Source organism: Pyrgilauda ruficollis, unplaced genomic scaffold (genome assembly GCF_017590135.1).
Source record: "Pyrgilauda ruficollis isolate IOZ18807 unplaced genomic scaffold, ASM1759013v1 scaffold21, whole genome shotgun sequence".
Taxonomy (NCBI): Eukaryota; Metazoa; Chordata; class Aves; order Passeriformes; family Passeridae; genus Pyrgilauda; species Pyrgilauda ruficollis.
Window position 1 is genome coordinate 7,762,368 of NW_024520318.1, and position 20,575 is coordinate 7,782,942.

The 20,575-nt window shown below is 40.8% G+C and overlaps 2 protein-coding genes across 4 annotated transcripts in view; one reads left to right on the plus strand and one right to left on the minus strand.

Moving 5' to 3' along the window:
• Positions 1-1,504, plus strand: part of ATP11B (ATPase phospholipid transporting 11B (putative)) — a 65,887-nt gene extending 64,383 nt beyond the window's left edge. For 2 of the 3 annotated variants that reach the window (XM_041467949.1, XM_041467957.1), the window contains exon 31: positions 184-1,503. The gene's annotated coding sequence lies outside the window, so the exon portion shown is untranslated. Of the gene's footprint in view, positions 1-183 lie in introns of all 3 variants that reach the window. The other variant, XR_005955197.1, reaches the window with a different exon arrangement.
• Positions 1,505-2,133: 629 nt separating this feature from the next.
• DCUN1D1 (defective in cullin neddylation 1 domain containing 1) lies at positions 2,134-20,572 on the minus strand. The gene is made up of 7 exons (XM_041467960.1): positions 20,430-20,572; positions 12,348-12,564; positions 10,912-11,080; positions 10,294-10,424; positions 6,201-6,283; positions 5,872-5,968; positions 2,134-4,888 (listed from the first exon to the last, which is right to left on the minus strand). Exons 1-7 carry the CDS (start codon positions 20,430-20,432, stop codon positions 4,809-4,811), a joined length of 780 nt encoding a protein of 259 aa, XP_041323894.1. The 5' UTR covers positions 20,433-20,572; the 3' UTR covers positions 2,134-4,808.
• Positions 20,573-20,575: the final 3 nt, after the last annotated feature.

Below are 20,575 nucleotides of genomic sequence, written 5' to 3' on the forward strand. Positions count from 1 at the left end.
TGTTTTTATGGTTGGTTTTTTCGCACGTTCCTTGCTTCTGTTGTTTGTTCCGAGTGGCACGGTTTGGTTTCTGCTCTGGGAACGCCTGGGTTTGGAGCAGGAGCGGGGCCGGGGATGCTCTGGCAGCTCCTGCCGCGGGATGTGCCAGGCTTCTGCTTTCTATGGGTTTCTCTCTCCCTTCAGCTCAGTGCTGCTCCAAAGGCGTCAGGACTGGCTCAGAGCCGCTGCTCCTTCGGGGACGTTGCTGTGTCACCGCCCGGCTCCGGCTGAGCCCGCTCCGTGCTCGAGGGGGGAAGAGCTCTGCGGACGGAAAGGCGCAGCTCCCGGAGGCACAGAGCGAGGCTGGGCCGGAACAGACCCTGGCGGGCACCTCCGTGCCCTGGGGCTTTATCCATCTCTCCTCAGCGGTTTTCAAGGAAATTACTTCAAACTGCAGCAGGTTCTCACCCTTTTTACATTTTGACCACAGGGTAAAAGATGGTCTGTGGAGCATGCAGTTGAAAATGGTTAAAAATGAGGCGCACCTTGCTCCAGGAGGATCGTCATTTTTATCTCAGAGAATATATTTATTTTTACAATTCCTAGTTGCAGTCCCCATGACAGATTTCAGGTTTTAAGCATACAAAAATAACAAATCATCATCTAGACTCCTGTTTTTTCACTGAAGAGGGACTGAGCTTGTTTCTTTGAAGGAAAAAACTGGAATGGTTTAATCTCTGCAAGAAGTACCTTTTAAAAGCTGTTGATCCTTAATTTTAGGCAGATTTAGATTAGGGGTGTTGCCCACTGGAAATGAGCAATAAGTAATACAAAGAATTTTGGACCTCTGACACTGTGGCTGCCTCATGTTATTTTTGCTCCTTTGACAGCGAGGCCGTGTGCTTGTTCCTTGTACAGCTTGGTCAGTAGTTGTTTTGAAAATGGTTTATGAAAATTATATTTATTAAATAAAATTTTCACTTCTAGCTGAGTCATTGTTTTAATTATGTAACTGGTAGAGGAAAAGATGGCAGAGCAAAGCCAGGCTTGCTCCACCCTGGCCAGGAACAGTCAGGAGCAGGGCTGGAGAGAAATCACTAGCAAGAAAAAGATAACAAACCTGGGCCTCTCCCCACACAATTCTTGAAGCCCCCTCATCTCTCACCCTCCCAGGTTCCTTGCCCTGATTTGATTTATCCCTGACTCCTGCCAGTTGTCCTCTGAACACTGAAAAAAGCTTGAAATGGTATATTGCACAAACAGAGAGTTGAGTTTAGAAAAGAGACAACTGCGTTTTCATGCAAAACATTCGAATTGCATTTAGGCAGCTTTTGCTGACTGAGAATTCCAGAAGCTGGGTGTTGAGTTTTCTACCACTTTAAATGGTCAGACTTGGGCCTGAGGTACAGGTGCCTATTTAGGAGCAAAACTCTTGGTGTTTATTTTACGCAGATACTTCTACTTTAGTACACATTGGTACTAAACCAGCTCCATGTTTATAAAGCTAAGGCCTATTTTTGATAGATGAAATTACAATTACAGCAAGTATTTATAATGGTGTGGTCAGCTGTTAGAGAGCTCAGAGGCCTGAAGGGCATCACTGTTTTTTGTTTAAAAGCCAACCCAGACAATTTACCATCCTCAAATAAAATCTACAGAGACTTCTGGCAACGTTATTTAAATAAAAGTGTGAATGACAAAAGTTTATTAAATGCATTCTTTAAAAAACTTATATCTTTCTTAAATAAGGATGTCTCAGTACGGATTTCATTGTAAAACAGTTTTGAGGCAAGTCATAAGTTACTTATTAACAGGTTGATCAATAAGAAGTGGCTTTACTGCTGAACTCGAGGCATATCTGAGCCACTGCAGTGTGTGGTGTCTCCCTTCACAAGTTGGGGCAGGGCCCTGCCCAGGGCTGGGAGAATCAGCTCCAGGTGGGACTTGTAAACATTGGGAACAAGCAAGAGGCAAGGTGGAGGAGCAGTTTTTAGATTCTTTTTTTCCCACCCAAAAGAAAGACTTGACCTGAACCGTATTTTATGCAGAACACATGTATTCCACGTTTGGGTTTTTTTTGCCCACTCCCTAAAAGCACATTCCAGAACTAAGTTTTACAAATAATACACTGAAACAATGCAGTACAAACCTCAGTCATGGCAATTTCACTGGAGCTTTATTGCCTCTGTTGGTAATGAGAGGGATTGTAAGAAGTTACATTTTGAACTTACAGAGATATGTAAATGATGGGTTTTTACTAAATATAATCTCAAGATTAAGTGTTTTATATCAGGGCACTTCTAATTTTGTACATATCTTAATGTATAAAAACAGTTTACAAACCTGATGTTTGCCTTCATTTTTTTTTTTTCCTTGACATTTGGCAAAATTAAATCAATCCATTTGCGGGGAGATCATCAAATTGAAGACATAAGCACTTACGAATTAAAGCAATCCAAGTAAGCAACTGGCTGCATTCTTAAAAAACAAACAAACAAACAAAAAAAAAAACCCAAAACAAACGGAAAAAAACCACATGGCCACATCCGAGCACGTTTCAGTACAAAATATTCCCTGTAACCAGGCATTTTGTCCTTAGAACAACACCCTGTTAAATCAATGATGTTTCTTTCAACTTCAGTCATTTTGAAAAACTTTTAAGATGCCATGATAGCACAAATAACCCTTTTCTGCAACATAATTAGTCAAAGTTTTTATGTATTTCTTTATAATTACACAGTAATTATAAGCATGTAGTACCAAACTGATGACAACACTATTTTGTTGGAAAGATCTTGCATTCAAAAGGAAGAGTCTCTAAAACACCACAGCATTTTGCCATTGCCCAATCCCAGACTTTTTTGAGGGACAAGTCTGCATTGGGATGAAAAGCAAGTCAGTTCTGCTCTCCAAGCACAGCATACTTGAACTAATCAATCTGAAACAGTACCAAAACCCTCAAGACAGAAAACAGCACGCAGAGATAACCTTGTCGAGCTTTTTTTTTTTTTCCACCCCACCCACCCCATAATTTCAAGTCCCCATTTTTATTTACACAAAACTGAGAAAGGAAATACTGAAAGCAGCAAAACACACAGTTTTTGGCATAGCCAATTCCAGTAGCTGGAGAAAGTCTGCAATGTTTTTGAGGAATTGTATTTTTGGAATAAATGCACAACTGGATTTGCCAAAAGGGCACTGCTGTAAGGGGAGCCAGCCTTAAGGTCAACTGCACAGAGTACAAATAAAAATTTTAGCTGTTTAAGTCAAATTTTCTTTAAAATACTTTTAGCATCTGCATAAAATCGTGCTGCAGTCTAGTGCCAAGTACCAGTGACTCATCTCAAGAATAATTCTTGCCATATCAGGGCACTATTTAGAGCATGGACTTAAACCCCCCTCTTCTCACTTTTAAGTATGGTCTGTCTCCTCTCCTGGAGCTCCTTCTTTCCAGCTTGTTTTCCAGAGCAGGATTTAGCACATCTCTTGTAACTCAGTGAGGAGTAAAAGACCATAAAAGCAGCTCAAGAGCTCTTGTATTATTAAAGAATAGCATTTGATAAAACCTGCTTTGATCCAAATGAAGCAATTTAGTCAAATGCAGCAGGACAGAAGTAGTGATGATCAACAAAATAATTTAAACAAACAAAGCCAGTGGAGTCGTTTGTATCTGATCTGTGCTTGTTTGGGAAAGCTTTACTTTGAATTTCTGTATTTGGCAACCACAGTGATACGTCAATTTAAGGGAAACTCAGCAAAATAATTTAAAAAAGGGTGTCATCCATAATGGCAGTACCTCTATGTTATGAAGATTTAACTTACCAGGATAACGGTTTCAAAACCCAGATTCACATCAACCTCACCAGCTTCTTGCACAACAGGGCCATTTGCTTTGTCACACCTCAGCCATAAAAGTCACATCTCAATTTAAAATACTGTATTGTGTAGCAAACAGTTAAGACACAAATTCAGTATATTCAAGTGTTTGATTTCCACAGAAATGAAAAACCTTTCTTTGACAAACAGATAAGCATTTCAAAACTGTAATGAAATCTGATTTCTTAGAGAGTAACCTAGAGAACGCTGGCTTCTGTGAGGACACAGCTCGGCACTGCGGGCTCTGCCATGGCCCACGGGGGGGAGTGCTCAAGTTGTGTCGTCCCCAAGGTGTCCCCAGAGCAGCTGAGCCACCAGCAAACCTCAGCCAGGCACCAGCGACCTCCAATCAACAGCCCTGGGGCTCCTGGGTCATTCCTGTCACTGCTGTGACCAGAGACTCAAGCTCAGACGACACCTGCACTTTTCCAGAAAAGAAAAATCTCGGACCCAGTACACTTAAATATATCACTCTTGCAGGAAGTGCTATCAGTACAGTCTTTGCAACTAGCCCCAAGTGTGTATTTAAGGATTCTTTTAAAAATTGTTTTGATGTTGATCTGTATAATTCAGATGCCATACAACAGTTGTCTGATGATGACCAGCGTTGTGCTTTATGTGAAATCAGAAACCTCAAAATAATTATAAAGCTTCTAGGACTTATGGGAGATGAAACTAGGGTGATCCACCAACAAAAAATAAATCCATGATGAAATCCACAGTGTTGGAATTTTAACGGGCAAGAGTGGTCCAGACTAGAAGAAAAGCCCAAACCACCAGTAGAAGAATGAAATATGATATGGTCCAAGATGTATCCTTAAAGGTTTGTCTCAACCCTCAGCCATATTGTGAGGATTGATCTTCAGTTCAGTCCAGCCAGCAGAAATTGACTGTGCAATTTTCCATTTCAGGTATTGTACAGACTATGTACACTCTAGAAGGGTCCTTTAGTGCTACACTGTTGTACTTTTTGTCCCAGCAATTTGAGGGCGTGCAAATTCCACAAAGTCATCAATAAGAACTGGCCATGCCCCTAAAAGAGGAAAACACCAGAATGTAAGAACTTGGTTCAATAAGGCATTCTTTCACAAGCTTCATATCCAGACAAGCTATTTGCTTTCCAGTATTAAACTAGGCAGAGTTCGAAGCAAAAAAAATACAATTTTATTTTCCTGCTTGAAATTTAAGAGCCGATTAAAGATTTCTGCTTCCTTTAAAGCCAGTTAATACACATCACTTTCAAGGGTCATCTTCCAGACAAAAACAAAAAACTGACCAAAACCCTAACTCAAAACTGACGAGGGAATGAGGACGGTCCATAATTACTAAATAAAGCTGGAGAAGTTTGCTGCCCTCTGCTCTGGAGGTACCCCAGGTTCAGTTTCCCCCCTGAACTGATGTGCTGCCAAGGGCTGAGGGTAATCAGCTGTTCTTGGCTGCACAGGGACTGCAAGAGGAAAGATCAATACAGAAGTTTACAAGAAACACATTTGGTAGGAAGTGAGTTCTGTTCAGAAACCCCTGTGTGTTGCCAGCTTCACTTCTATGTCAAAACATGTCCAAGCCTCACATAAACTGAAGCAACCAGACTTAAAAACATTCTCAGCTACAAAATGCAGTAACCAGAAGACCCTACACAGAGCTGCACAAACCATGGATCAATTACTTGGACGAAGATGCCAAGAACTGCACCAACAGAAAATCTGTGGGTTTTAAATGGACATATAGCAGGGTTTGTCTCAATAAGAAAGAATTTGAGGTTGTCTCAGTAAGAAAGAATTTGTGTCTGAGCTTGGAAAAAAAAAGAAAATGGATTCCATGAAAGCTTAAGCATTTCTTTTTTAAAACATTAATAACAGATATGATTACAACGTTCATTAAAGCCCTAACTGGACTTCAGATCACCAGAAATATTCTAATGGAGCTAGTTTTGAAATTGTGCCAAAGCAGATACACAGTAATAAATGTAACATAAAACACAGTTAGAAGTTAATGAGGGAAGATGGCAATGTTTACCTTCCTCATCATAGTTAGACATGTCATCTGCTATCATTGTACTAAAGTCTAGAAGAAGGTTCCAGGTATCCTTAGGAATTGATCTTTTATGATGTTCCTGTTGGGGAGGTGGAAAATTCATATTTAAAAAAATAAATTAAAACCCTATTATACATTCATTTTTACTGTCTCAAAAAAATCCATATCCCCAAAACATATTTCTATTGTACACACTATGATTTAGGATTTAGGTCAAGACAGTCTATTGCATCTACTCAATAACTTAAACATGTTTATCTTCCAAATTCTGAAAATACTGCAGTCCAGATTATGTAAAGGTTTAAACTTACCAACAAAAATTTGTTCCACAAGTCTAGAAATTTAAATCTTCCATTAAGTACTAAATTCCAGTAGGCAATGGCCATTTCTAAATCTGTAATATTAAAATAATTACTTTTAGAGATATACATATCAAATATATAATCTCCACAAGTATCTAACACCAGGATGAACCATGTATTCATGCATACATGTGAAAAGATTAAACTAATGCAAATATACTCATGGATCCTTTACAAAAAGGCAACCATAAAGTGTTACACACATATTTTATATTTTACAGAACTGAAAATTGTCCATATTAATATCTAACATATCCAAAACCCCCCAGGACATTTCATATGCCTTTTGCTATCTAACAATTGTTTATTTAAAAGTCAGCAAAATATTTTCAGTTAAAGATGCTATTGGCTTGAAAAGAAAATTTGTAGTATTTTGTACTGAGACTTTTTTTAATGTACAAAATACGATTTAGATAAAACCAACTTTTAATGATTTCATTTTTAGGGCAACCTTATTACAAGTGCTGCCTTTGTAACAAGGCTTTTGTCAAGTGCTCATTTCTGTAGTCAAGATTTCCTTTTGAAAAAGAATCTTTAGGTAGTGTGCTTGAGCAGACAGAAGACAGTTGGTTTATTTATTGTTGGTGGTGTTTTAGTTGGGTTGAGTTTTTGCTTTTATTTGGGTTTTTTTTTTTTTTGGTGGTGGTTTGGGGTAGTTTTTGGCCGTTTTGGTTTGGGATTTTTTTCCTTTTGTTTGTTGGGTGTTTTTTGTGGTGCGTTGGCTTTTTTGTTCTTCTTTCCAAGCCTTCTGTTAAATTCCTGCTTGTTTGGAATGAGTGAAGCCTGCCCTGACAGATTTGAGAGCAGCCCCCCTGCCTGTCAGAGCTGCTGGAGGGCAGCAGCTCCCAAAAAACCCCGGCTGGTCTGGATGGAGGGGAGGGACAGAGGCAGCTCCCCCCTCCCTGGGGAGGGCCAAAGGCCGAAGTGCCAGGAGGGGCAGATGGGAGCTTGTGAGCACATAAAAAACATTTGGAACCCACAACTCTGCCCAGGGTCAGCTGCACTACCAGGAACTACCAGGGAATTGCTGCAGCACCAAACCCCACTCACTGTGAACTCCAAATCCAGTATCCTCAGCCACAGGATGTCACACAGTGACCCCAAAGCCTGCCCAGTTAAGTTGTCTCTTTTTAACAAAAGCTCTTAGCTATTTGACAGTCTAGCAAATTTCTACTATAAACAATCCCCTTGTGGAAGCAGGGGGGAAGAAGGCACAGGATCAACTGCACACCTCAGGAAAAGCAAAACCCACACCGATAGCCCAAGAACACCACTCTCTTCCTTCCCCCAGGATGCCCAAATATTTAAAAGAACCCAGGGAGGCAGATCTTGAAGGTGAAACCAACAGCAAACAAAACAAAGTATGAAATCTGCATTGCTGGAGGGAAAATAGAAGCTGATGAGGAGTTTCTGCATTGTTTAGCATCTGATATTAAAAGTTCTCAAACAGCAGAGTCACATTATAATATCTCCTGACCAAAGTACAGAATAAAATTTGTGAAGGATTTTCTGCTGTAAAGCTGCAGAGGTTTGATTTCAGACCAAAGTGCAAGAAGCAGAGACAAATTACACAGAAGTCACTACTGCTCAGTAAATAAAGCTGTATCTGAAAATGGCAACTGATTCAAGACTATAGAGGCTCAAAGTCTCCCTTTAACAGGAGATTCGGGTACAAAAACATGCATTTTAGCTTTCAACTAAAACTACTGTCTTTCTAAAAATTAATAGATACAAACTTCAGAGGAAGCTGATCAGTTCCTCAAGGTAAAAAACTGAAAACTAAGTTTTATTTACTTGTGCTGCATTAAAGGTGTGCATACAAAAAGGCAAGGTGATCAAATCACTGCATTTTACAGTGGTTTGTAAATAATAACTATAAACAAACTGTGCATTCTGACATTTTTATACAATTTTGAGGTAATTCTTGTGGGTAAGCAAAGGCTGTTAAAAGCTCAATCTCAGGATGCTGCAACCTCAAACTCACTGTAAGAGTCCGAACATGTAAAGCACGATGACATAATGCCTTGGGACAAACTACATTTTTAAAAATAAACTATATGAAATAACAAAACCGGAAGTTAAAGATATAATTTTAGGTTTCTGTAAGTGTGAAAATGCTCAGTGAAATCCTCCTAGATCAAATATAAGAGTTTCAAAATTCCTCCATTTTGAATTTTATCCAGAGAGATGCAAGAGAAACAAACAGGGTTTGAGATGAACACCAGCTACAGGGTATTTTCCAATGAGATGCAAATATCACAAGAACTTTTCAGACACCCTCCTACTTACACAGTAGTAAGGAATTATGCAGAGGAAATATATTTCCAGAACTGTGCCTGAACTACTGCACAATGTTTGCAAGATTAGAGGCCAATATACATTAAAATCAATTTGGCAAGTTCCTACAAGCAGTTATTCAGACACACCAAAATTAATTGCCTAACTAGCAGCACTTACTTTGCAGCTCTGTACTTCTCCCAGTATTGTTTTGCTCCAGGGTTTCCAGAATTATTCTGCCCTGTTCTAAATTCATGCCTAGAACTGTGTATTTATGAGCACCAAAATGGCTGGTAAGCATCCAGACTTTAGTCTCAGACTTCCAGACCCAGACTTTAAAACAAAAACAATTAAAAAAACTATCTTACACTATGTATATGCTATATGGATCTCAGAAAACTATATTTGTCTGCCACTGCTAGAGCTTAACATGCACGAAGAAGATTTATGATGAATGAGAAATAAAGCAAGTGAATGACTTTTCCTGGGAAATTAATCCCACAATTCAGTTGCTGTCTACATTTTCCTTGTTGTAGCAACCTAAAAAAAATACAATGATTTTCTACAAGAAATACAAATCAGCCTATTCATTTATTGGCATGATTCAGAAATGACTACAAGCACGCACAAGTATTTTCAGATGGTTTAGCACCACTTTTAGCTCCTCTGGATACAATGAAATTCACAATCCACTGAAAACAACAAATGTCAAAGAAGGACACAGAGCTTTTGCTTATTTACTTACTTTTCAATACTCATTTCAAGGCAAAAGTTGGTCTGTACATAAAAGCCAGTAAAACTAAGGCAGAAAGCTCATTTTACACAGCCTGGGAATGCAAAGCTGTCCAGTGGCAGCCAGTTTAGAGCATTTTCATTACTGAGAAGAACACATTCACAAGCTGCCAAGGAAGAACCTACCAGCCTTTCCATATTTTATTACTTCTCAAAACCAGAAAAATTAACTTAAGAAGTTACAGGATCACGAAAGGCTAGTTATGGCTAATAGCCAAATCACACTGTAGAGAAATGAAAGTACATCCTGGCTGTTTAACATCACAGCTTGAAAGAAATTTTTACTCCCCCATTTTTGTTGTTTTGCATAGACAGAGCTACAGTTTGTTGCTTTAATTCCATCCAAACTGTGGTGTTCTGAAATTATTTTTAATAAGTTATTTTTCCAATCTACCTGTTACAGCAACCAAAGCCACACTCTGCATGTGAACTCCAAAATAATGACAAAAAAGCCTTCAGTGAGGTAAAGGGAAGAAAACCTCTGTAGGTAGGCACCAGCAGGCATCAGGCCCAGAACACAGGAATCCATTTGTACCATTCCAATTCTATCCTGCTAACACATTTGCAAGCATTTCTGGTGTTACAAGGGACTGTACAAACGTGCTTACGCAGAAAATGGTTCTACAGCTTCAATTTATCCTAAAAGTAAAAATTCAATTAATCTGTTCAGTGCTGCAAATTCTAAGTGGTGCAATTATGTCTTTAAAATAAGAGCATAATCCATTGTGCTTACTGAGAACTGCACTCACTCTGAGTGAACGAATAAACCCTCTCCCATAAAACTCTGTAGCCTTTATTAATAATCAATTTGAATACCTTAAATTGACATCTATCTTTCAAAACACAGAGATGTATTTTATGCCAAGGGTGATTATCTTCCAGATTCATTGGATCACAATAATACATTCATTTACTGCTTTAATTAGCCATTTCCAATATTCATGAACAAATGCTTATGAATAAGAATACATACCTAAACCTTTCTGTCCCGGGTTCTTTGCAAAGTTGAAAGTGAATTGATAAAAATCTTTAAATCTTCCTGGCTCTTTTAATTCTTGTTCCATTTTAGGAATCTGGGCCTTCAGTTTTTCTATGCTGTCACATCTGTATTTTAAAAAGTACATTTGTTTGTGTATTTATGTATTATTCACTTTGCTATAAAAACATGAGTTAAAATCTATAAACTGTTTATAGAATACAATATGATTATCAAAACAGAATTCAGGAAGACTTGAATGAGTCTGCACCTCTACAAGAATTTTGTTATTTTTTCGCATTGCATTTGCACATATACCCGACAGATCAGGTTCTAGAATCCACAAAACTTTTAGGGAAGTGTGATAAAGACTCCTGCACTCTCACAAGGCAGAGAAACCCCAGGGCTGCCCAACATCCCTGCTCCACCTGCCAGAGCAGCTCTGTGCCAACCACCACACAACCCTCACAGAACCAAGGCTGGACTGCATTTTTCCAGAGGCAGACAAGTGATGCTGGGCTCTGAAACGTCTCAGAAAGGACACCAAGACTGAGAATTCCCCAAAGCAGGACACTGGATCACACTGCCACCATCTAACATTCAGTGAGCACTTACCCCAGCTCAGTCATTCCATCCATGAATTCCAGCTTTGAAAATTCACACTGTGTTGCAGCCCGGAATTTCCACGCGATGATGAGTACGGTGATGCTGGCTGGGTCAAGAGCTAGGTCATCACAGAACTGCTGTATTCCATCTATACCAATCTTATTTTCATCTTGAGGATCTTTGGCACATAAAAGTAAGTATCAAGAAAAAACAGATATTTGAAAAAGCTAATTTGTTCAACAAGTGTATTTAAGAAAAGGAAACATTTTCAAGAAGTCATTTTTGGGATCTGCCCTTCTAAGAGAGTATTGTAAAAACAAAATTACATGAGTGCTCCCAATGGTTAAGCTTTAACAATTGAGGCAGTTACTGCAATAAAGCCTCCCATACAATGAAGATCACATTATTTTCATTGAGAGACAAAAGCACCACAAACATTTGTTTTCTGCCTAATAATATGCAGGATCTTCTGACTCATTCCCTACAGAGCACAGTGGTTCTCTCCCCCCAGCACACTCAATTATTGGCCTCTTTGGTCACACTGATGAGCTGTGTTCCACTAGAAGCCATTCTGCAGTGTTCATTTCCAAGCTGTACCAACACCCAAATCTGCCCATCCACGGCTCCCCCAAGAGCAGATTTAGGCATTTCCTGGCACACAGGAGGTTTTCAGCACGCAGAGGTTGGACACAGTAACCTCCAGGGGGAAGTTATGCTGCTCCATTAGCGATTCCAAGTCAGCCAGGCCCACTCCTCTTTCCACAAAGGAATCAACATCTGGTCTGGAAGTGAGATGCTCACATTTCAACTGTGCTAATAAAGATCTACTAATACAAGCCAACAAAGACTTCATAAAAAAGGTATTTGGATTATACATATAAAACATAGGAAAGCTGACAGAAAACAGAGCACTATTTTTTAGATTAAGTGCTAAAACACAGGATTTGTTCTGCTCTACTGAGTCCACTTTATGTGGTAGGATATCAGTTGAACACTGGCTATATAACAGAGAGTCTGTTTTCTTTTACACTCTGTTTGTAACTACCTGATAATAAGAACAAGCTGAATAAAAACTAAGGTAGAACCCATCCCTAGTATGCAACCTTGTCCTCTGTCAGGATCAAGTCCTGTGTGATGTGCCTTCCCCAGGAGTCTTACATAAAATCCTTGTTAACCATCACAATTACTCACTGCACACACAATTCCAGCTCTGACCCTAATGTCTTACAAATGTAGATACATTCAGATCACATAAAGCAACTCCATGTAATCCTTGTGAAGCAGAAACCTACCTGCATTTCCCTTCTAATTTGTATTATTAACACAGAAAAACAAAGCTGAAAGAGTCAGTTAAGATTTCCCAGCACAAGAGCACAACATCACCAATATATTGTAAATAAGAATTACACAAGTATGAAATAAGCCTAAAAATTCAGGGTACTCACCTTTGTATCTGTTATATAGTTGTTCTAACTTCTTTCTGTCCAGTGATCCTTTAACACTCTCTCGTATATAAAGTTCAGGATTTTGGAAGAAGTTGTCTGTTGCAACATCTAACTTCCAGTCATTTTGAGACAGACAACTCACTGCTGTCTTTTCACTAGATTGTGTGAAGACCATGAACTGACGCACTTTATCCTTCTGTGATGATTTCAACTTGTTCTAGTGAAAACAGACAATACTGTAACTAGAAATGTCTACTGGAAAAAAAACCCCACAGGTGAATAAAAACCAGTCTCTTCATGTTTTTTTTAAAATCAGTATCTTTATAATTTTCCCAAGCAATCAGGATACCAAAATATCTGATCAAGTTCCTCCAGAGGTGGGGCAGAGCAGGCCATTGAACAGTTTAGCACCACTGAGCAGCAGGCTGGTGTCCTTTTGGTCCCAGCTGCTGCAGGACCAGGGCCACACCCGGAACGGGATCTCCTGAGGTGCCTCTTGATGGCAGCAAGGGACTAGGCTGGGCCATCCATTTCAGGGAGCTACACACCGAAATACCTTAAAGACTTCTTTTTCTTTAAAAGGATTTTTGCCTTTGAAGGTTCTCAGCTCCACCTTCATAATTTGCACAACATTCCTGCGAGGAGGCATTGTCTCCATTTCACAGGTGCAGCAACCGAAGCTAAGAAAAAAAGAGGCAATGGTGCCTGAGGCAGGCGGGGGAGTGAGTAGCCAAGGTGAGAGCTCTGGAATTCCAGGCCTCCTGCCCAGACTCAGCCATCCCGCCTGCTCTAGCGCAGAACTGAACGCAGACTTGCTGCTTATCAGCAGAGAGGGATTCCCAAGGATATTTCTGATGAGGAGCAGCACACTCAGGATTTCAAGGGTATGAGTTACACAAAACTAACTGCTCATCAAGAGAAAGCAATCACAGCTCCTGTACCACATCCAAATTCAGTTCTACAGTTCACTCAATACAGTCAAAGCAAACACTCCCAATGTTACAACTTGGTACGTAAAAGTTCTGACAAAATTTTAAGTCAGGATTGGATTCCTTACATGGCACAAGTATTTCATTTTTAGTTTACTTTGTATTCTAACCAAAACTTATATATTCTGCTCACTATTGTAACTGTAATTTCAACAGCTCCTTCTCACTGAATATGGAGAAAAAGGGCAAAAAAAAAATCACATGACATGATAAAATTCAGCCAAAGAATGATTTAGGAGCAGTATGTGCTCAAGCTCTTAATTCCAAAGTGTTAATTAGTGTTCAATCACATCATCATAAGAAAAAAGAACTAATGCATCAGAACACAAATTCATCTGTCCTGAAAGTCAGGATTAGTTTTCTGTGGCTTGATGACGAGTGTGAACACTTTTATTTGTAAGAATAGTTAAGTCACCAGTTTCAGAGTTACACTGAAAAAAAAATACAAGAACATCACATTTGGTTTAAACTGATACCCACATAATATACTAAATAGAGCAATACCCTTAGCTTAAGTATCCTTTAATAAAAATAATCCCCCCCAAACCAAAACCACCCTGTATCTACAACACTTAACTGAAGCCAAACTGCAGACTTCAAACAGAGTGACATTAGTTAGGCTGTACCATTTTTAAAGCTGTTATGTGCTGCTGCTTTATTTCAGCCTCTTGACCAAGTTTGTCACCCTGGACCTCTGGCTACAAACACATTTCTGACACTGAGATTCTCAGGCGTGGTTCCAGGTAAAGGCCAAGCCACCAGAGCAGCCCATGTGTCGATGCTCGGCTCCACAGCAGACATTCAGCACCTTGCACTACTGAGCTCACACTTCCACAAAAATCTCTTACACTGACAAGGTCATGTGGAACAACTTCCAGAAATGACTAATGGATTTTTAGTTGCAGCTTTTTAAAATGTATTGTAAACTCAGATTATTGAAAACAAACCACTGAAAGAAATCCCAGATGAAGATGAAACAATCCCAAATTTAAATTGCTCTATCAATTACCAGCTTCCTCTAATCAGTTCCACACAGCCAGACTGCTGCACCACCACAGACTCAGCTGCACTATAGGACAGCCATACTTAATTATCTTGGCTTTTCTTTTTCCTTTACAAAGCTGGTGCCTTTGATCATCCGTATTTTGATTTTTTTAAATGTCTACACATAAGTATGCATAGCTCATTTAATAGTGAGTACTCTGTAAAACCCTCAGGAGGCTTTGTTCTTCCCTGCTCCTGCAAGGGTGAACTCTAAAAGCAGTGACATCCCGCAAAAAGTCAAGGAACAGGTTTAAATAGGCTTTACCATGGATGCCCAGGACTACAGAAGGTGCTATGTTCTGCATCTTGTCACATAATAGTGCAATTTTTTAGAACAAGAACTTGCATCTTAAATGCCTTTTAGGATAAAATTTAAATTCTACATATGTACACAAGATTGTCCCATGCTTGGGGCTCCCTAAGTGATAGCAACAACATAAAACCTCTTTAAAAGAAGATTGAAATTGCAAAGAATCAAGCAGCTAACTAAACAGCCAGTAAGGCAGAAGATGCAATAAATCACACTATTCAGTCATAACCTTTTTCTTTAATATTCATATTTTTCCTGGTCAAATATGAGTTTATTTTTAGTGAAGAAGTGCCAAAACCCTTTCTTTATATTTGATGAATGCCTCTGCAGAACCTTGCCAATATGGACAAGACACTCCACATCCTAAGCGACTGGGCACTCTCTGCAGGCCTACTACAGGACAGCAAGGGATGGAATTATTGCTGAGTTTTTATTATCCTATTATAGCTCTTCTTCCAGCATATTAAAAACCCACATTTCAAGCAGGAACAGGTTCCAAACCTTCTGCACTTTTAAGGGCTATTTCTAGACACTGAGCACTAATACTCTATTATTGTTTTAAGTGCAATACAGAGCAGCACATAACCTTTAATCCTACAGTCATCAGGCAACAAATACCTGACACTGAAATTGTGCTCACTGTAATGCAACACAATCCACTTAAAACATCTCAACTTTAACACAGGTTAAAAAGGAAGACAGAATTTTATTTAACAGATATTTGTCTTGCCTATATATACAAATGAACACCAATGGAAAGCAAATGAAACAAATTTGTGCTCTTATTTCTTGGATCAAAAGGCAAAGGAAAAATTCAGTTCTGTAAGCCTTTGATCAAGTTTGTGTGGTATCCAAGCTACCTTTCATAATAAGAATGTCACAAGACAGATAACCTTCCTTTTAAAACACAGAATAACGTCTCTAAATGAAAAGCTACATTGTGTAGATTCATAAAACTACACTCATTCTAATTAACATCTGGTTGTATAATTTTAATTTTAAAACGAAGATTTGCCTCTTACCATGAAGTACCAAAGCTGAATATTCTAATTCAATATCCTTTCCTTGATCAGGTACTTCAGTGAAAAATTACAAATAAAAAATAAAATACTTGGACTTTTATTTCTTCAAGTATTTTTTCTCCTAGTTTCAGGCACTAAAAATGCTAGAACTTCTCTACCAACTCTGACTGTTTTTCCTTATCTTCTGCACTGTTTTTAGTCACCCCAGATTCAAAGATAAATTCCGCACACTGGTCATCAACATTCTGCAGACAGCTAACAGCCAAATGAGGGCTCCACTCTCTTGGATAATGTTCACGGGAAGCAGCACCAACCTTTGTCCCACACTGCCTGGGCTGGAGAGCTGAGGATCCCCACTGGAGCCTGTTCTTGAACTTGGCTCAAAGGTCCCATGTGGCCCCAGTGAGACAAGCAGGGCACGATGAGTTCTGCTGCCCAAAGTTCCTTGTGGCCCCCAAGGAAGGCATTCACACAACTCCTCAGAGAGCAACTGCTTTGCACCTTTCCCTTCCCAGCCACAGATACAGATGATTCCATTCCTGCCAGTTTCACTGCTAAGCGAAGGAATTCCAACGATGTGACATCTGCGCTTTTGTTTCAGGCAGGACTCGAAGAAAAGCCTGTTAAGTTCTCATGCACGTGACAGGTAAAAGCCTTTTCTAAAATAGTCCCAACCACCACGAAGTCTCGGCCTTTACACTCACTGCACTCAGACTCCAGCAAGAGCTGTGGCTGCGGGAAGCATCCCTGCTCCTCCCAAGGACCCAGCTCAATCCCAGAGGCTCGGGCAGGCAGCCCCTCACCCGACTGCCCCTTCTGTCCCTTGATGCGACACGAATGGCAGGAGAGTTCTGCTCCTGAATCATCCCACCTTGGACCGTATCCATGAAAGGAACCAAAGGCACCTAAAAATATCTGCTCTACTGCTTGATTTCAACAAACACATGGATAAAGCTTAAAAGGCAGAATCATGAGTATTTTTCTTTGTTTTGTAAGAAAAATGTTAATTACAACAAAAATCTATAAATACACAGAACTGCATCTAAACCCACCAACAGTGATAGCACACAGGTACACTACCAAAAAATCTAAGGTAAAGACAAAAACAATGAAAGTAAATAGCCACAGTTTCTGCATAATGTAAACAAACATGTCCCTCAACTACATTTTATTTTCCACAGTTTCTCTAAGAGAGGGCACACAAAGTAAGACAGTCAGGACTTTTTTAAGCTTCTGTCACAAACTGATGTGAAATCCACTTGGCTGCAGTGGAACAGAACAAAAACATTTAAAAAGTCTGTTGAGATATAAAATCCAAGGGAAAAATAACAACATAAAATTAAAGTTGCTTTCCACCCTCTATAATGTTCTTTTAGTGGATAAAATAATTTCAGTATTTGTATGCAGGCAGAAGGTCAATATACAGCTACCCAGAATATTGCTGTAGATATAATGGTAATTCATGCTAACCTGAGAGGTGAAGGAAACACAAAAATCAGGGCTTTTCCAAATAAAAAAGGACAACATAAAGCAGCCAGTTGTTTAGCATTCTTAACTCTGGTCTGGGGCACAAGCTCTAGTCATACTGTATATTTGCATTGGCACCATAAAATATCAAGAGCTACATAATAAATTTCACACCTTCTCAGAGTAGTTCATATTCTTGAATATTTTCTTCATGGCTCTAGTTAAAAGTGATTTAAAGTATTAGTTCAAAGGGATCTCTGGGAAGCTAGGAGAGGAAACAAAATCATGCACCATCTTGTCTAGCACTCTGACTACTTCGTCCAAAGCATAATGCCAAGAATCTAAAGTTTTACCATGGGACAACCAAACCTCAAATATTTAATATCAACAAACTGCTTCAAACATGCATATGCACCACCGATTACACATATAAACAGCTGGCCTTGCAGAATAGCTCGTTGAGTTAAACACCACATAACAATGTCATGAAGTACACTAACATTACAGGAGACAGCGTCAGACATGGAATTCTTGTAATATTAAATTTTACAACTTCCTGTCAGCTGAGGCTTGCAGTAAGAAATTTTGTATTTATCAGCACAGAAATATTTTTCAGAGAACACAAACTGGACAATATAATAGATAATATAAATAGACAAGGCTAGCACTTGGCTCTGGATAAAGATGTAGATAATCACACACAGTTCTAAATTCATTAAATCATTCAGAATTGTACAGGCAGTGAAGATGGCTCAGAGTACAGTGGACCAGCTTACTGCTCTGCCTTGAATCATGGGCACACCACTGTCCTCAGGATGAGATGAAGCAGTAACACTCTCACAGAGAAGGTGAAGGACAGCACTTCCACAGGTGCTGCTCAGCCAGCTCAAATGAAGAGTGGGTAAGAAAGGCTGATTGCTCTCAGCAGTCCAAGGAATACTGGCAGGGTGGTGTCCCTTCCAGATCTAGGACAAAGATGGTTCAAGGGCAGGAAACCTCTGTCCTGAAGGCACAAAGCTCTGGCCATATGGACACTGGTGAGACTAAGGCAGAGCCAGCAGCGCTCAATCTGGCAGGGCTGCATGGACAGGTAGCAGCCAGGCCCCAGCTGCAGGAGCTGTGCCATAGCATTTGCTGTGCTGGGCAAGCTACCTGGCCACAGCCTCTGGGAGGATGAGCCAGAGCAGTTGTGTACATGGCATGAAAAATGGGACATCAAATCTCATGTTTCTGGATGGGCATCCTCAGATCTCTGTGAAGCCTCCCTACCTTTCCCCTAACCAAAGAGGATTTTGACATACCACAAGTACAGGTACAGAATCCTACACCCAGGCACTGGAAACCATCCATACCTGTATTTACTACTTCTAAAAGCTGCAGCCTGTCATTTAGTCCCACTTCAGTGTCATCCTTTCACCTGGGTGCTGGAGTCAACAGCACAACCTGGAACACAGCAGTTTGCACAGGGCCTAACAGTTCTGCTCGGGGCCATGACTGGAGTGTTCACATACTCCCTCCCATCTGATAAATACCAATCTACCAGTACAGAACTGCTACACAGAATATGTCTGCTGGTTCTTCAGTTAAGTGTTTCCAAGAAGACCAAGCAGACAGAACTCTGCTGTTTCTCACAAAAATATATTCTCTGAATAATGGGCCTCGCTATTTCTGTTATTATGCCACTTTCTACAGTATGGTTCAATTTAAATTTCTAATCTCACAGCCAGCCAATAATATATGTACATTCAAGACATTAACTGTCTATTTCATCAACCGTGTATCTATTTTGCCTACCTACACTGGATATACTGTGAGACAACTAGGTGATTTTTATGGAAAAAAGCCTTCATAAAAAGTTGTGTAACATTACTGTGTATGCACAACTTCAGACAGTCCCAGACCTGCACAATTACAGTAAGACACCTTTACAGTCTGAACTTTATTCAGACTTCAGTCTTAAGCACTCCTAAAAAAACACAAATGAAGATCTACATCAAACTATTCAATTAAAAATTATACTAGCTACATAGTGGCAAGTTTATTAGAGGTCTGCACACCACTAATTTAAATGCTGGCTAACCAAATTTTTATGCCAACGTAACTCCATCAATTAAAGGTGACATTGTAATTTTTTTAATATGTTTTTAACTCTGCTTGTCAGAATAGCATTAACAGCAAGCATAAAATATCTTTATAACAATAAGCATACACCAGTAGATTTTAAGACTCCCTCCTACACCCTTCCTAGGACTGTATCACTGCTACAGAAAAGTACTGCTTTAAATTGTACAGGTGTAGTAACTAAAGCTGTTACAACACTTGAATACCGAGAAAGCCTGGAAGTACTATTATAAACTGTTCCCTCTGGTGCATAAGACACTGTCCAAGAAACCAATGAGGGCCCCCTTAATTAAATTGATGGAATATATTTTTCTTTTGTTTAGGCAAACAAAACCAGCAAATGTTGTTCTAAACACTGCAGTTTCCCTCTACAAGAAGCAAGGGAGAAAGTCAGTCGATCTGGGAGTCCACAGCAAATCCTCAGCTACAAGAACTGTATTACAGAGAAAAAGCAAGATAGACCTTTACAAGACCTTTACTAGGATGACCTCTGCAAGGCCCTCCCTTACAACACTTCTATGAAAAGAACCAACCAAGACCCTAGAACAATTATCCAGAAATTCTCCAACATAATCCCAGCTCAAGAAGCATCAACACCCCCAAGTCTCCCTGCGAACTGACAGCACTTAATGGGTCCTGGACGCCTGAAATCCTGCGGAAAAACTCCGAGCAGCCCCTGATTCCTGGCAGCCCCTTGCACTCGCTCAGTGGGGCTGCAGGCACAGGGCACAGCCCGGACAGAGCTGCCCACAGCACCGCCGCTGTCCCGCAGAGGTGGCTGAACCCTCACACCAGGTGCCAGCAGCCCCTCCCCGCCGTGCGGGGCCTGCCGGGGCCCCGCGGGTCGGAGCCTGGGCGGGATCCCGGCGCCCCCCGCTTAGGCCCCTGCCCGAAGCAGCCCCTGCCGCCCGCCCCGCGGCCCCGGCCCGGGCCCCGCACGCCGGCCCTGCCGTGCCCGGCAGGAGAACGAGCAGCCCCCGGGCCAGCACATCGTGCCCGGTTGCGGAGCCCCCGACACCGGCCATTCGGCCGCTCCCGGACACCCAGCGCGCCACGACCAGGCCGCGCTGCCCCTGCCCGGCCCCGAGGCGCCACGCTGGGCCCAGAGGGGCCCCGGGCGGCCGCTCACCATGGTGGGGGCTGTGCGGGCCTCTCCCCTCCCGGTTCGGGCGGACACTGAGGGCGGCGGCGGCGGCGCTTCCTCCGGCGGCGGCGGCTCCCGGCTCCTCACGGGCCCTTCCGCCGCCTTCCCCCGCTCATGCGCAGTGTGGGGAG